This window comes from Littorina saxatilis, linkage group LG16 (genome assembly GCF_037325665.1).
Source record: "Littorina saxatilis isolate snail1 linkage group LG16, US_GU_Lsax_2.0, whole genome shotgun sequence".
In the NCBI taxonomy this organism is placed as follows: domain Eukaryota; kingdom Metazoa; phylum Mollusca; class Gastropoda; order Littorinimorpha; family Littorinidae; genus Littorina; species Littorina saxatilis.
Genome location: NC_090260.1, coordinates 10,334,764 through 10,352,969, shown reverse-complemented (window position 1 = coordinate 10,352,969; position 18,206 = coordinate 10,334,764). Strand labels below are relative to the sequence as shown.

The window sequence follows — 18,206 nt, the reverse complement described above, 5'->3', positions numbered from 1 at the left end:
ACAATCTTAAAACAAACCAGGAGCACGAAGAACTGTAATTATTACAGTCACACACAAGGAATGGGATTACATTTTGCGTATATAAAGACAATCGACAACTGCCTCTTACTATGTTCAACACAAAGACAAACCACACAGGCTTCCAGGTCTCGAGATCTTCATATGAGATAACTTATCTCCTTCTTTGTCTATCATAACATCTCTATTAGATTTGGGATACAACTAAAATTAAAAACTAAAGCCAGAATGTCACATAATTATGACCATTATTTTTCTTCAGATTTCGGTCATAAAAACGTTACACGAAAAAGCATCTTTAACCACCCAAAATCATGTTTTTCTTCCAAATCTAATCACACAATCTGGTGACAATATTGAATTTATGTGAGTCCTTGACATTTTACTTTTGTGTTGACAAGCCCTTTCGTCTGTGAACACAGAATAATAACAGTTAATTTCTACCACACAGCGAAGTAATTAAGTAGGTATATTCGACGTCAAATATCATGAATGGGATATTTAATTGCAAGCTAAAACAGCGTATAAAAAAGCTAATCAACAGTGTGCGCTCGGAATGAACTTCATTCCAGCCTGAGGAGTCGGACCCAACCTGGATTTGATAATCTGACGGGAACATCGCTCAACATTGTTCTGCCTCAGACGTGGACATCTAAACTGGTAAGTCTTCTTCTTCTTCTTTGTGCATGGGCTCAGACTCCCACGTTCACTCATGGTTTTAGCAAGAGTGGGTATTTACGTGTATGACCGTTTTTACCCCGTCATTCAGGCAGCATACGCCGATTTCGGAGGTGGCATGCTGGGTATTTTCGTGTTTCTATAACCCACCGAACTCTGACATGGATTACAGGATCTTTTCCGTGCGCACTTGGTCTCGTGCTTGCGTGTACACACGAAGGGGGTTAAGTCACTAGCAGGTCTGCACATAAGTTGACCTGGGAGATCGGAAAAATCTCCACTCTTAACTTAACCCACCAGGCGGCAGCGACCGGGATTCGAACTCACGACCTCTCGATTAGGAGGTCGGTCAGTAATTCCCTTTTCTATTTATGTTCATTCTTCGTTTCTTGGGATATTTGTTTTATCCACATCAGATTGACTTGGGTTCGCATTTTAGCGACTTTTTCCTTTGATGATATGGCAATTACTTCTAAAAAAAAAAGAAGGCTGCTTTTATTAGTCAGATTTTGTTTTTATTCAAGGATTAACTTTTCATATGTATAAACTGCTCGACAGAACTTATCATTATGAATTACTAGGACTGTAGTAACACAGCGGCATGTATCATTCTTACACAAACGTACAACAGCGATTGACCTCCACGATCGACTTCGCGAATATTTTGTTAATAGTTTCGTCTGTGATCATTTCAAAATGTGTGGAAACAAGTATGATATAAATAAGAATCGATTTTGTTTATCAATCGCTGTCGTATGTTTTTAAATTGTCTTTAACATCTGTAATGGAGACACAGGGCCGGACTAGGCGAAGAGGAGGGGGGGGGGTTGCCAGTGGTGGCCCAGGGGGATGCCCCCCCACCCCCGGCGGCATGGGCGGATCAGTTCATTTTATGACTGGTTTTTTTCAAAAGTATATTGTGAAGATATGGGTGTGAAGGCGCAAAGCGCCGAGCCGAAGGCGCGAAGCGCTTAGCTTACTAGGGGGGTCCGGGGGCATGCCCCCCCGGAAAATTTTGAAAAAAAGGATGCAAAATGGTGCAATCTGGTGCATTCTGAGGATGATCATTACCAGTTTCAGGCAGCAGATTTTGTCACTGATTAATACCCCAAAAATTGAAACTCAATGTAAAATAAAGAAATGCATACCTCATTCAATATTTTTATTTTTTGGCTGGGGGGGTTCGGAAACCCTAGAACCCACCCCCCCCCCCCTCGTTGTGGGGGTCAGGGGGCTTCGCCCCCTGAAGCTGACGGGTAGGTCATATTCTGAGATAGGAAAATGGTCGCTCCTTGCATGAAACGGCATAAAATAAGCAATAATAATAAAAATAAAAAAATAAGTAAGGTACATGTTTAGGCTAGGGGGGGGGGGGGGTTGCGCAACCCCCATAACCCCCCCGGTAGTCCGGCCCTGAGACAGACGAAGCATTTAAAGACAATTTAACAACATACAACAGCGATTGATCCAAAAAATCGAATCTCATTTGAATCATACTTGTTTCAATCAATCAATCAATCAATCAATCAATCAATCAATGAGTCTTATATCGCGCATATTCCGTGGGTACAGTTATAGGCGCTCTGCAGTGATGCCGTGTGAGATGAAATTTTATACGGCCAGTAGATTGCAGCCATTTCGGCGCATATTTACCTTTCACGGCCTATTATTCCAAGTCACACGGGTATAGGTAGACAATTATTAACTGTGCCTATGCAATTTTTGCCAGGAAAGACCCTTTTGTCAATCGTGGGATCTTTAACGTGCACACCCAATGTAGTGTACACGGGGGGAGGTTCGGACACCGAAGAGAGTCTGCACACAAAGTTGACTCTGTGAAATAAATATCCGCCGAACCTGCGATCGAACTCACGCTGACAGCGGCCAACTGAATACAAATCCAGCGCGCTACCAACTGAGCTATATCCCCGCCAAAAGTACTTTATGTGATGATGTTCTTTCCTTTTTAGGACAATGCCTGGCGGGATGCTGTTCGCGCTGACAGCTGTGCTGTGTGCCCTCCTCCACGTGCAACACGTACTGGGTCAGTTGTCTTGTTATTAGCACTCGTAGTGGCGGTAGCAGAAAGTACAGTCTGTCCAAACATGTTGAGAATGTTGCGTTCAAACAAGTTTTATATTTTCTACCATAACAACTCCATCCTAATCCTAAATACGAGAACGACATATCAAGTCTAGAACACGTTTTGTATGGTTGGTGTTATTTTATGTTGCTGTCTGATGTTGATGTCGTGTACAAAAAAGAAATAAAAACGTTAAAAAACATTTTTTTAAAGTCTGGAACACGTAGATGACATCATATTAAAAGGCGAGAGATTATGGCGTCACATGTGACCTTCTTTTACAAGCATGGTAAAACATTAGCTCCAAGGTGGGTTTCTTTCAAATTCGATTCGATCGGCTCGCTCTCTCTCTCTCTCTCTCATATCACAACCGAATGTGTTACTTGTATTCTTCATCTGCTTCTTCTTCTGCGATCGTGGGCTGAAATTCCCACATACACTCGTGTTTTTGCACGTGTATGACCGTTTTTACCCCGCCATTTAGGCAGCCATACGCCGCTTTCGGAGGAAGCATGCTGGGTATTTTCGTGTTTCTATAGCCCACCGAACTCTGACATGGATTACAGGATCTTTTCCGTGCGCACTTGGTCTTGTGCTTGCGTGTACACACGAAGGGGGTTAAGTCACTAGCAGGTCTGCACATAAGTTGACCTGGGAGATCGGAAAAATCTCCACTCTTAACCCACCAGGCGGCAGCGACCGGGATTCGAACTCACGACCGCTCGATTAGGAGGCCGACGTCTTACCACTGCGCCACTTCGCCCCTTTTATTCAAAATAACACAGACGAGTGGGTATAATAGTTGGCAAGACAATGAAAACATATATCGAAATTAACTTTGGCAAATAACTCGATTGAGGTCAGCACGCCCGCATGGCATGTTACGTTTCTTGGTGTAAGATCCCGGTTTAACAGTGTCCTGTATGGTGCCTGTATTCGCGTAATGCGTCACCGCCGGATTAGCCACATTTTCTTTGACAACAACTGCTATTACTACTATATTCAAGCTTGACAAATATAAATCGTACATTCTGTATTTCAAACTTAATTAAAATGAAAAAAATGTTTGGATGAAAGATTTCTTGGTCCGGTCACTCGAGAGCTATTCAAATGATGATAATTCCAAACTGTACATGACAAAAACTTGAATTTTATTAAAAAAAAATGTAATGCACGAAAAATCCAGGAACTTAAGTCTGCTGAAAGAAAGACTTCTCATTAATATGTCCAAGGCAGAATCATCTTGCTAGCTTTGATGCTAAGCTGGGTTTTTTTATGGCTTAAACATAAGTTTATTTTAACAAAGGTTACAATCATGACATGTATACAAAGTTCACAGAAACAGCAACAAGCTAGAAGCTTATAGTGGTGTTCCTGCATGACAGTACAACATAAGGCGGTAACGGCTGAAAAATTTGTCTCAATAAACCAAATCTATTAATAACGTAATGAACGTTGCATAATGATGGTAAAGAAAGACAGTAAAGGAAGGAAGGAGGGAAAGAAAATGAATAAAAGCTGTTGCAACTCTGGCATGTTTGAACCGCCCTAATGTTGTGATGGCAGTTTCACACCAGACGCTTTTGATATTTATTTAAGTTTGGACTTAATATTTTTAGATAGAAAGGGAATCGAAACGAGGGTGGGGGTGATTATGTTTACTACATAAATTATAAGACAAATCGTCATGAAACCGTTCATGAAAACTCTTCAAGATAATTAATATTCCGTGACCTTTTTATTTTTTTTTTATTTTTTATAAATGTCTTTGATAAAGTCACATTCCTGTTTTTGTATGTGTGTTTTTCTGCAAAACATTAGAGCTGCTTGAGGTGAACTTATTTTTTAATCCAATCGGTTTATATTTTGATAAAACAATCTTTGACCGATTGCAGACTTTGTGATTGCATTTCAGCTAGGAAGCTAAATATATGAATAATGAATTATCTAATATGTTTGTAAATGAGACAGTGACAAAAGGTCAGGTGTCATGTCCACTGTCCCGAATGACACACGATTGCTGACATTTCACCATTGCCAAAAGAATAAACAAATAAGAAATAGGTAGAAAATGAATGTGAAAACTGACTTTAATTGGTGATCAGTATTTTCTATACCACTAACAAATAATCTACTTACACATAGCTGTTTGGCAAATGTATGTTGCATGGGACACACTGACATGAAAGTGGAAGATGTTTTCCCCTCTAGAGAAACTACATATCAAGTTACACTTTTTGTGCTCTTCCATTCCAGTTGGCAATCAATTGTTAAGGGCAGGCACTGGTGTTAAAAGTGATTTTTTTTGTTTCATAAGTGTTGGGTCAAAAATTGTTGCACAATTAAAGAACTCAGTCCATCTCCTGAGAAAATGAAAAAATTATTTTTTTTGGATCACCGGTTGCCTTGGTAGCAACCCAAGATGGCCACCAAACTGCCACTTTTTAAAACCCTAAGGCTTTTACAAAACCGAAAGGAATTTTGTTTTGGTGCTTGTTATTTATACATTAGCACAATACCCAACTTTTGTTAGAGGCTTTTTTTGAAATCTACAGTCATTCAAAAGATATCAGTGATAAAAATGAGTGACCTTGAATTTTATGAAAAACCGCCCCCAAAAATGGTATAACTTCTCACGAAAAAAAAAATTCAACAAAACGCTCTAACAAAATCTGCGAAATAACGCACTCGAGATGTATGCAAAGTTTCAACAACGCAAGTTTATTAGAAAAAAAGCCTTAGGCTTTTGAAGTGACAAAAAAGTAGTTTTGAGAAAATACACAAAACGTGAAGAAAATGTATTTTTTTTACACAAACGTTTATGAAACATGTAACAAAACAACACTAACAAAACAACAGGTATTGCTTAGTTCCACAAGAAAAACGGAAACAAAATTCAACAAAATTAAAAAAAAAAACCAGCCAGTGTTCAGCAAGCACCAAGGAACCTGTTCCAAGGTCACAATGATCAACTCTTATCCGTTACGTGCACGCTGCGTAAAGTATGCCCATCCATAATTCCCAACTTGTTACCAGTGAAGCCTCTTATCTTGGACCTCTTTTGGACTTGCTTTGAATAATCAGGGAGTCATATGGCAGTGTCCTTTACTTTCTATACTACAATATTTGGGTTGACTTCTGTGAATTGCCTTGCAATGCCATGGGTACTTTGGAAGCTCCTCTCCAGCTTCCACCTCTGCATCTGTAGAGACAACATAAATTTAAAATTAATATGTCTATGACAAACTCAAATACTGCTATTCACATTTTCCCAACAATGACCCCCCTCCCCCCCTTCCACACACACACACATTTGAAAAAAGATATTGTAATGTGATACATGTAACACGATATTTGGGCGCATGCACATGTCAGTGCTGATAGTCAAGCAGTGAACAAAAAGATGTTGACAAATCATGTGAATGTTGCGAAGGCAGTGCAGGTTTGGTTTACAGCTATTGCACATACATTGCATGCAGAAACCATATGGTCTGCATGGGAAGTATGACCACAAGCAATGTTCACTCACTGAGCCATGTGAATGCATGTTTGTTTGAGCCACAAGAAAACTGTGATCACAGGAGGAAGCTATAGGCCTATATATAATATGCTCGAGAAAATAAATGAGGAAAGAACAGATGTTTTGCTCCAACACTGACAAACCTTGTGACAACCAAGCTTCACAGTAGCAGCACATAACAGACTTTGCATCCTATTCAGTTTCTTTGCATCAGGGTGTTGTTACTTAGATTCTGTTCTTCAGCATATAACAGTCACACACGTACACACACACACACACACACACACAGAGCCAGAGCCGCACACATAACCAAACAAATATATAAACTTCTACATGTTTGTCAAAAGAAGAAAAAATTACCTACCTACTACCATCTTGCTTATCAGCTGCTTGGAATCTTCCCTGCTCTGCTTGGGCTAGTATTCAACTGCACCAGATTTCCCAGGAGATGCATGGTGTTGCACCATGGCTGAACAAAGTCATTTTTGTATTGATTGTTCTTTTTCTAAGCAGTTAATTTGCTTTTTCCAGAGAAAAGATATAGGGTCTGCCTTCTCGTCGCCATAAATGGCAAACTCCGTGTTGTCCTTATTGCCGTACGCATTCCGCTCAGCAACTCTAAAATAAGTCGTGGCTCAAAACACTCATGGCAACGTGCTTCAAACGTACACCACCGATGGTGATTTCTTGCTCCGTCCCAGCTGTTGCAAGGGCAGCAGCATAGTTTCCAGCCAATTTTCATTCTGGACGAAGAAGAATGCACAAACTTGATCTTCCGATTCGTTCGTAGCAATAGCAGACGACACTATCGACTCGCACTTTCTTTTTAAACTTCCGTCACGGCAGCCTCTACAACTGATCTGATTTTACTCGATAATCATCTCCTTTGCGTGTCAAGCACTGAAATCGGGGCAAAACGTGTATTTAACTGAAGTTTCCACAAAGATATCCCAGGAAAATCGCAGCTGTAGATATTTCACATCGCCTTTGGCAAGATCTGGCGGAAATGAAGAATATTGCATTCTGGGAAGGCCGAATCGAACCGAACGAGACCGAGCATAAACGAAGTTTAATATCCGCGATTCGATTGGTCAGCAGCGAAAATTGCTCATACGGAATTTCCCGGAATCTTCATCGGTTCTCTTCGGCTCATTGGAATGTCTTCTAGTTGCTGTTACTAACGGCGCGAAATCCGTAAACGGAAATTCCCGTTGTACGCGGTATGAACTGATCGCAGCAAAGAAAAGACAACTCATTCCAGTCATGCTAATGTGACCACCGTTGACGATGTGTTTGACTCCCAGTCACCTCTCAAACATACGCATTTTTTTGCTGTTTTGTGTTTGTTCAATACACAATTGCATACACATACATTGTTCATTTAGCCGTTTTGACCGTTTATGATTAATTCTGATCTAAAATCAGTATATCAGAGTAACCAGAAGAGGTTCAAAATCCAAAATCAGAAAGAAAATGGAAATGACCAGGGAACAAAAAAATCACTTTTTTCACTGTGGTGTCTTCCCTTAACGCATGTTATTAGAAACAAGAGACGAAGCCTTCAAGGCTCCCGTAAGAAATCAACAAACAGTAACATAACACAAACTCACTCACTCCGTAACACACACACACAAACACACACACACACACACACACACACACACACACACACACACACACACACACACACACACACGCACACACACACACACACAGTTAAAACTAACGCATCATATCAACTCCATGTATAATTTTCAAAAGAAGGCAAACAGATAAAATGACTAGGGTAATAGGTTAGGTACCTGCCATGTGGGCACTTTTTCCACTGCTGTCCTCAGTCCTATACTTTTCATCAAGACTTGTCACCATGCCGAGTAGATCTAAATTCGGAAGTCTTCATGTGGCTGAGGCATATATCTGACATAGCGTCGATCTTGTTGTAGGTTAACCTCCTTTCTGAAACAAATGGCAAAATGCGATTAGTTATGATGACTACAACCTACACAAATATAAACAGTGTTTTGAAACAGAATAGTCAGGTTATACAAGCCACTTTACCTATGCAGCATGGTAACCCTACAATATGCGAAACATGTCGACTGCAGCAGCCTGGTTCTTAAAATAATTCTGACGGTCAACACAGCCAGAAATGCCAACAAAGACAAGAAAGCTGTGGCAAGGTAAGCTTACCAAACGTTACATAGCGAATCATATGATAGTGCGTAAACAGCAAACAGTAGATCTACAATCAAAGAGAGGATCGAGTCTGGAATGAAACGCGATACAGATCTAGCATTCAAAAACTGTCTTTCACGTTCAAGGAAGTTGTTGCAAAGTACTTAAGACTTACTAAATTGTACAGACAAAACCATGACAGTGCATGTTTTGAATCTGAGGAAAAAATCGTGATCATTTTGACTTTGAGAACAGATTCATTCCGTTTCCTTATATCTGCATGTTCAAGTAAATGGTGGACAGTTTTTTTCGGGCAGAGTAAACTTAACTTGAGACTCTACTGCAAGTCTTGAAATTCACATAAATCGAACCACGAGCAAAGACATCCAAACATTACAGGCACTTTAGATCAACTCATTTCACTAGAGGTGACTGCCTAGCACTGTGTTTGACATCCGTGTCTGCTGAAATAAAAAGAAATTAAAACAAAACGGATTAACAGTAGGTGACACGTAATCAGAGTGGGAGACACTAGATCTGTCTCTGAACTTACCGGGATACGGCTGCAAGATCGACACTGACTGCCGCGCTTTCGACAGCTCTTCCTCGCGTGGACATTGGAAACACGCTGTGCAGATCAAATTGTAGGAAATCTCCCTTTGGTATCTTCTTTATTTACTTTTCTGGAGCTTAGAAACCGAACAACATGAAATCGTCTTCCCCGGCGAATCGGCGAGGTGAGAACTGGACCACAATCCTTCGCGCGACCCCTGACCTGATCTTGACACCTGACCTGCCGTCTACATGCCAAACACGACACAAATCAGTCAACTGCTTGTACCCCTCCAAAACCCCCCACCACCCGTTTTCTTTGGATACACGCTTTAACTACACACATGCCGACACAATGTTGATCATTGCTTCAATAATTTGAAGATGGTGCTTGAAAATTAACCACGTGAAATGAGTATTTCGGTGTTTAGCCAAAAATGTTAAAGTTTCTACCACAGACATACACACATACATACATACGCACGCACGCACAGACAGACAAAGTTTACCATCGCATAGGCTACACTTACGTGAGCCAAAAATAGAACGAAAACAGATTAGATAGAATGAAAAATGTACTGGTGATGTCATTTGGGACATACTGACATGAAAACGTCACCTTTTGTCATTGTCTCAAATACTCCGAGAGAATGTATAACCATCAATATATATTATCAGATTCAAATGATTGTGAGCCTCCACCACGAAATGAATCGCATGTCACCTTTGCATGATTTTTTATATTCTTACATTTCCTTAAAGAGTTTTTTATGCTCTATCCAGTGGTGAAAACCGTTTTAGAAAAGAGCAAAAACTGTTTGAGTTACAAGCCTGTGACTAAGGTGACCCTCACACTGTTACCAGACACTCCCCGGACTTATTTAAGCCTAGCGCAGAACCTCGCGAGGTGACATGCGACTCATTTCGTGGTGGAGTGTCACAATTATGGTTGCATTGTATTCCTTATCATTTCCTAAATAAAAAAAATACAAAGACATATCATATTTGACTTCTTCTTCAGAACTGGTCACGAAGTGAGGGAATTTGGCCAAATAATAAATGTGGACACTTCTGAAAGTGTACAAGCATTTTAAGATGTCCTTTTTTCATGCCCATTGAAGAATATGTACAGAAAAAAAATACATGCCACATTTTTATCACAAAAAACAGCGTGAATTATTAAACATAAAAAATAATGAATAACACAAAAACACGAAACGTAAAAGCGTGTTTTGCTGTCCTCTGCTTGTGCATTAATCAACGAAAAATACCATTTTACTTCCCTTGATATACCATGTTACTTCCCTTGATATACCATGTTACTTCCCTTGATATAAAATACCATTTTACTTCCCTTGATATACCATGTTACTTCCCTTGATATACCATGTTACTTCCCTTGATATAAAATGACTAAAAGAAATGCCCCGGTCAATGCTAAACCACGTCGAAAGCGTATTTATATAGCTGTCCTCTGCTAGTGCATTAAACAACGAAATGTCTTTTTTTTTAACATCATGAGGGTTTACTATAAGCATTGCGTCGGATAGAAGAGAAGAAACCTTTTTCTTAAAAAAAAGGTGATACAAAAAGAAATTGACTATGTTTCTGAGGTCGGAGTGTCAACATTGACTAATTGATCTAAAGTAAAATCGCTGACGTCAAAAGCCATAACAGGACTAAAGGCGTTCTGAAAATTGTTTGAGAGGCAACAACAGTGTTTCGAGATAGACAGTTATCATTTTGTCATCCTTTTCACGAGTTTTCACGCGTGTCTAGCCTTGCTGATGGCTGCTCCCGGGTTTTCAGTGTCGACTGTGTGACAGGGGAGGCTACCGCTCCTTTCACAGCAGACTCTGCACCCGAGTTGTTGGCCTTTAAAAGTCAACACCAGTGGATTGTAGAATTCTGTTTGTGATGGGGTCTGGTGGTTTCCGAGTGTCTGTATGTTCATGGAAACCTTCGGGTTTGCATAACAGTTTTTGTAGGGCTAAGAAATTAGCCCTAACATTTTCAATCCTGTTTGATTGCACTTCGCTTCCCGAGGTGATCGTAGTGTTTCGGCTTATGTTTTTAGGTTCCGGCCAATGGTTTGACTACATGTTTTGATATCGCCTCACGCGACTTATTTGTTCTTCCCTTGTGTCTTCAGGCGCATCCTGTGGTTCACAAGCTCTGAACTCAACCAACAATGCTTGCTGCGGTGACCAGGCTTACAACAACAGGACACAGTTCTGCTGCGGAAGCACACTGAAAGCAAGGGTTCACTACGAAGGCTGCTGTGGGAACCAAACCTACAACCAAGTGTCACACATCTGCTGTGGGGGTCAAATCCAGTCAGGCGGAACGTGGTACTATGGATGCTGTGAGGGCGAGGTCTATGACACTGCCAAACACAGTTGTTGTAATGGAACGCTTCGAGATGTAAAAACCTACGGCGGCTGTTGTGGAAAGGAAACCTACAACTACATGACACAAACATGCTGCGGAGATATCATCAAGCCTGGCGGAAGGAACCAGGGGTGCTGCGGAACCGACACCTACAATTACCAAACACACCTATGCTGTAACGGCACACTTCGTGAGAGAGGAGCAAACACCGGTTGCTGCGGGAAACAACCCTATAACAGTATGACGCACACCTGTTGTGCAGGTACCATCAAGCCAGGTGGGAGATACCACGGCTGTTGCGGGACTGAGATCTACGATTACAGGACACGCGTTTGTTGCGGCGGCAAACTTCAAGAGAAGTCAACTTCCTCCTCGTGTTGCGGAACTACGACCTACAACTACCTGACACACACCTGCTGTATGGGCAAACTGCAGCCAGGTGGACGGAACTATGGCTGCTGCGACACTGAGGCCTACAACGCCTTGACTCATATCTGCTGCGCAGGGACGTCCAGACCTAAAGGAACGCTGAGCGGTTGCTGTGGCGACGAACTCTACAACAGTTTGACGCAGACATGTTGTTACGGCACGCTTCACACAAAGGTGGCAAACAGCGGTTGCTGCGGGCTCCAGACCTACAATACAAGCTCGCACACCTGCTGCAGAGGTAACATCGTGCCAGGTGGAAGAGATCATCGTTGCTGTGGAACTGGGGTCAACAACTACAAGTCTCACGTGTGTTGCGCCGGCACAGCTAGAGAAAGGGGAACGTACAGCAGTTGCTGTGGAAACCAGACCTACAACCGCTTGACTCATACTTGCTGTGGAAATTCCATCAAGCCGGGCGGTATCTATCATGGTTGCTGTGACGATAAGGTCTACGATTCCAGGACACACCTGTGCTGCTATGGCAAACTGCAAGAAAAGGGAACAAACAACGGCTGCTGCGGGCCCCAGGCCTATAACACGACTACACAAACCTGCTGCGGGAACTCTGTCAAGTCAGGGGGAAGATTCCATGGATGCTGTGGAATTGAAGTCTACGACACCAGGACTCACCTGTGCTGTGCAGGCACGCTCAAAGAAAAGGGAACCGACGGCAGCTGTTGCGGCAGTGAGCCCTACAATCGTTTGACGCACACCTGTTGTGCAGGTACCATCAAGCCAGGCGGAACGAATCACGGATGCTGCGGCAGTCAGACCTATAACTACAGAACTGAAAGTTGCTGCGGATCTCAAGCCTACAACAGAACGACACACTTATGCTGCAGTTACACGCTACAAGAAAAGGGAACCAACAATGGTTGCTGTGGCACCCACACCTACAACACACTGACACACACCTGTTGCGGTGGCAGAATTCAATCAGGCGGAGCCAACCACAGCTGCTGCGGAACTGGGGTTTACAATTACAGAACTCAGATCTGTTGCGCCGGCACATCTACAGAGAGAGGAACGTACAGCAGCTGCTGTGGGAGTCAACCCTACAACCGCTTGACTCAGACCTGCTGTGGCGGCACCATCAAGCCAGGCAGCGCCTATCACAGATGCTGCGGCAACGAGCCGTACGACTACAGGACACAGTACTGCTGTGGGACTCAGCCCTACAACAGAACGACACACACCTGTTGCAGTGGTAAAGTCCAGACAGGTGGCACGTCCCATGGTTGCTGCGGAACCAATGTCTACAACTACAGGACACAGATATGTTGTGCAGGAACACCCCGAGAGAGAGGGACGTACACCCGCTGCTGTGGAAACGAGACCTTCAGCTCCTATACACACACCTGTTGCGTTGGCAAGATTTTGACAGGCGGATCGTCGCATAGCTGCTGTGGAACTGACGTTTATAATTACAGGACTCAGATCTGTTGCGCTGGTACACTTGCAGAAAGGGGAACCTACAGCAGTTGTTGCGGAAACACGACGTACGATCGTTTGACACAAACCTGCTGTGGGAGCTCCGTGAAACCAGGCGGAACATACTACCGATGTTGTGGCAACGAAACGTACGACTACAGGACACAGTACTGCTGTGGGACTCAGGCCTACAACAGAACCTCACACACTTGTTGCAGTGGAAAAGTCCAGCTCGGTGGCACGTCCCATGGCTGCTGCGGAACCCGAGTCTACAACTACAGGACACAGATCTGCTGTGGTGGAACGCCGCGAGACAGAGGAACGCACAATAGTTGCTGTGGGAATCAGACCTACAGCTCCGTCACGCACACCTGCTGTGGGAGCTCCGTGAAACCAGGCGGAACATACTACCGATGTTGTGGAACGGGGATGTACGACTATCGAACGGAAAGCTGTTGTGGATCTCAAACCTACAACAAAACCACACACACTTGCTGCAGCAGTAGAATTCTGCCAGGCGGAACCAACCACAGCTGCTGCCTAACTAGGGCTTACAACTACAGGACTCAGATCTGCTGCCTGGGCAAAGTTACAGCGAGAGGAACGAACAACAGCTGCTGTGGAAGTCAAGCCTACAATCGTCTGACCAAGTCATGTTGTGGCAGTACCATCAGTCCAGGGGGAACATACTACCGATGTTGTGGGACTGGAGCGTACGACTATCTAACGCAAAGTTGCTGTGGAACTCAAATCTTCAACAAAACAATACACACTTGTTGCAGCGGCAACATTCTGTCAGGCGGAACCAACCACAGCTGCTGCGGAACTGGGGTTTACAACTACAGGACTCAGATCTGTTGCCTCGGAACAGCTCGAGACAGGGAAACATACAGCAGTTGCTGTGGAAATCAAGCCTACAACCGCTTGACCCAGACATGCTGTGGAGGCGCCATCAATCCAGGGGGAACGTACTACCGATGTTGTGGAACAGGGATGTACGACTATCGGACGCAAAGCTGCTGCGGATCTCAAACCTACAACAGATCCACACACACCTGCTGTGGACGAAGCTTGAAACCAGGCGGAACATACTACCGATGTTGTGGAACTGAGACGTACGACTATAGAACGCAGAGCTGCTGTGGAACGCAAACCTACAACAGAACCACACACACCTGCTGTGGAGGCAGAATTCAGTCAGGCGGAACTAACCCCAGCTGCTGCGGAACTGAGGTCTACAACTACAGGACTCAGATCTGTTGCGCCGGCACAGCAACAGAGAGAGGAACGTACAGCAGCTGCTGTGGGAGTCAACACTACAACCGCTCGACTCAGACCTGCTGTGGCGGCACCATCAAGCCAGGCAGCGCCTATCACAGATGCTGCGGCAACGAGCCTTACGACTACAGGACACAGTACTGCTGTGGATCTCAGCCCTACAACAGAACGACACACACCTGCTGCGGAGGCAAAATTCAGTCAGGCGGAACCAACCACACCTGCTGTGGAACTCAGGTGTACAACATTAGAACTCAGACCTGCTGCGGAGGAAAAGCCCAGCCAGGTGGAGCACAGTTCAGGTGCTGTGGAGTTGGAGTCTACAACTACGCCTCACACACCTGTTGTTTGGGAAAAGCCGTGGCAGGTGGGTCTTTTCACAGGTGTTGTGGAAGCCAGACGTATGACTACAGAACACACACCTGCTGCAGCGCTGGCAATGTGCTTCCAGGCGGTCTCAACCGCTACTGCTGTGGAAACCAAACATACAAAATGGACTCAGATGAGCGTTGTTGCAACGCAGCAATACCTTACAACTACAAGAACCAAACCTGCTGCAGCGGCAAGGTCGGAAAAGGCGGAGTCGGGTACCTGTGCTGTGGGACCAAGGCCTACCGCTCCTCCAGTCATAAATGTTGCGACGGCGAGGTCGTGAAAGGACGAAATACCCGCTGCTGCGGATCCAAGGGTTACAAATGGAGGACACACGAATGCTGCAACGGCACCGTACTACCTGGTGGGAAATCCTTCGGTTGCTGTGGCAACCAGTCCTACAATTACTACTCGCAGGACTGTTGCGGCGGCCAGGTCTTGTCAAGTGTAACCCACACGTGTTGCAATGACGTAATTTTCCCCGGTGGAACATACTACAGATGTTGCGGCAACCAGACCTACAATTCCCTGACGCAGGACTGCTGCAACGGACAGGTCGTCAAGGGCGGAAAGGATCATTACTGCTGCGGAAACAACCAGACATACAACTACAAGACACAGAAATGCTGCAACGGTCACGTGGGCTTGGGTGGTGGGCGCAACTGGGCTTGCTGCGGAAACCAGAGCTACCATTACAGGTCTCACGGCTGCTGTGGAAACCAGAGCTACCCGAAAAAGACTCACGGTTGCTGCGGAGCTGAGACTAAACAATTCTACAGCAAATATGAACACACCTGCTGCTTAGGGAAGCTGCTGTCAGGGGGGATCAACCACCTGTGCTGTGGAAACCAGAGCTACCCGCAAAGGACTCACGGCTGCTGCGGAGCTGAGACTAAAACACCCTACAGCAAACGTGAACACACCTGCTGCGGAGGAGAGCTGCGATCAGGGGGGATCAACCACTGGTGCTGTGGCAACGAGACTTACAACCCCAGCACACGTTTGTGTTGCCAAGGCCAGGTCAAGAAAGGTGGATCGGACCGGAGATGCTGTGGGAGTAATTCTTACAGCTACAGCAATCAGTCCTGCTGTGGAGGCCAGGTCAAAAAAGGTGGACCGGATAGAAGATGCTGTGGGAGTAAGACTTACAGCTACAGTAATCAGTCCTGCTGTGAAGGCCAGATCAAAAAAGGTGGACCGGATAGCAGATGTTGCGGGAGCAAGACGTACACCTACAGCAACCAGACCTGCTGTAACGGCAACGTAAAGCAAGGTGGGCCTTACTTTAGATGCTGCGGGAACAAACCCTACAGCTATAGAAATGAAAGCTGCTGCGAGGGCAAGGTCAAGCCGGGTGGATCTTACCACCGTTGTTGTGGAGCCAAGACGTATGACTACCGGACACAGGCATGCTGTGCAGGGAAAGTGGGACCGGGTGGATCGTACTACTATCGTTGCTGTGGCGACCAGTCCTACAACACGAGAACCGGGGGGTGTTGCAACTCAACACGGGCCTACAACAGGACGACACACACTTGCTGTGGAGGAAAGGTCAAGGCCGGTGGAAGCAATCACTACTGTTGCGGGAATCGAGTCTTCAACTACCTCACACACGGCTGCTGCTGGACTCGAACCTACAACCGAACGACCAGCAACTGCTGCACAAGTAGAGTCGTGCCTGGAGGAACGAATCATGGCTGCTGCGGCAAGAAGGCGTACAACGTCACCACCCACACCTGTTGCATCGGGAAAATTCTACCTGGAGGAAGAGATTACCGTTGCTGCAGAAAACAAGCCTACAACTCCAAGACTCACAACTGCTGCGAAAAAAAGAACGTCCTGCTGGGAGGAACGAACCACCGCTGCTGTGGCAACCAGACATACAACACCCTGACCCACACGTGCTGTGCAGGTAAAATCCAGCCAGGCGGAACCGACCACGCCTGTTGCGGCGGCCAAGTCAAGCCGGGAGGACCCAATTGCTGTGGTAGTCAGCCATACAACTACAGTACACAACGATGCTGCAGTTACAAGGTCGTGTCAGGAGGAGCCAAAACTGCTTGCTGTGGCGATCAGTCGTACAACTACACAATCCAGAGCTGTTGTCAAAACCAAGTCAAGCCGGGTGGGTTCGGGTATTCCTGCTGTGTGGCTGAAGCCTACAACAGAACCTCACACGGTTGCTGCAATTACAAAGTCGTGTCAGGAGGAGGAAGATACCATGCTTGCTGTGGAGATCAGTCCTATGACTACACCTCTCAGAGCTGCTGTCAAAACCAGGTCAAGACGGGTGGATCAGGGTACTCCTGCTGTGGAGCGGAAGCCTACAACTACAGGACACACCGCTGCTGTGGTGTCAAGCCCTACAACATCACAACACAACGCTGCTGCTGGACCGAGCCTTACGACTCAACGACACACGGTTGCTGCAAGACTGTGCCGTACGAAAGGACGGCACAGCGCTGCTGTAGCGGCCAGGTCCAGGCCAACACCACGAGCTGCCCCTAGTGACGTCATCACTCTCCATGGCGGAGTCCCGGATACACAAATTGTTTGAAAGGGCATAACGAACCAAGATCCTGCGAACGGTTAAATGGGAGAGAAGACAGCAACACTACTCGTAGTGAGGAAAAGTGTAGTCGATTTTAATCCAGTTCCAACCCACACCCCCTAATAATCGTCCTATCAACTAAACATAAATATGATCAAGCTCAAACGTGAAGTTGAGCAATGTTTTATTGATTAGTTTCAAAAGTTAAAAAACAGTTACAACAATGAAATTGTAAACAGAAAGGGATAATAGATGATAAGGACACAAGGATAAATTCAAGTCGTCTTGTTGGAAATATCAGTATCAAAGTCATGTGTGCGTGTGCTGCATGAGATTTTTTTCGTTCTACATGTAACATTCAGCACTTGCAATGTTTCTGACGCAGGTATATATACACATTTTTGTTAAAACACACATTCACATCCACACACACACACACACACACACACACACACACACACACACACGAACACACACGCACACACACACACACACGAACACACACGCACACACACGAACACACACACTCTCTCAACCTCTGTCTCTTACTCACTCTATATCTCTCTCTTACACACACACACACACACACGCACACACGCACGCATACACACACACACACACACACACACACAGATCTATATACACACTAACCCCCACCCGTAACCCGACCCCCTCCCAACACACACACACACACGAACGCATATACTTACACACACACACACATACAC

General features: G+C 44.9%; 2 protein-coding genes and 1 long non-coding RNA gene across 3 annotated transcripts in view; 1 reads left to right on the top strand and 2 right to left on the bottom strand.

Moving 5' to 3' along the window:
* The window catches only part of LOC138950373 (spermine synthase-like), a 47,065-nt gene that overhangs the window by 2,638 nt on the left and 26,221 nt on the right, over positions 1 to 18,206 (bottom strand). The window lies entirely within an intron of this gene.
* Positions 595 to 17,790, top strand: LOC138950371 (fibrillin-2-like). Its single transcript, XM_070322109.1, has 3 exons — positions 595 to 678; positions 2,667 to 2,740; positions 11,179 to 17,790. The coding sequence occupies exons 2-3, from the start codon at positions 2,671 to 2,673 to the stop codon at positions 17,433 to 17,435; spliced, it is 6,327 nt and encodes a 2,108-aa protein (XP_070178210.1). The 5' UTR covers positions 595 to 678; positions 2,667 to 2,670; the 3' UTR covers positions 17,436 to 17,790.
* LOC138950377 (uncharacterized) lies at positions 5,429 to 7,827 on the bottom strand. Its single transcript, XR_011450634.1, has 2 exons — positions 6,664 to 7,827; positions 5,429 to 5,981 (listed from the first exon to the last, which is right to left on the bottom strand). It is a non-coding gene; the product is annotated as an uncharacterized lncRNA (long non-coding RNA).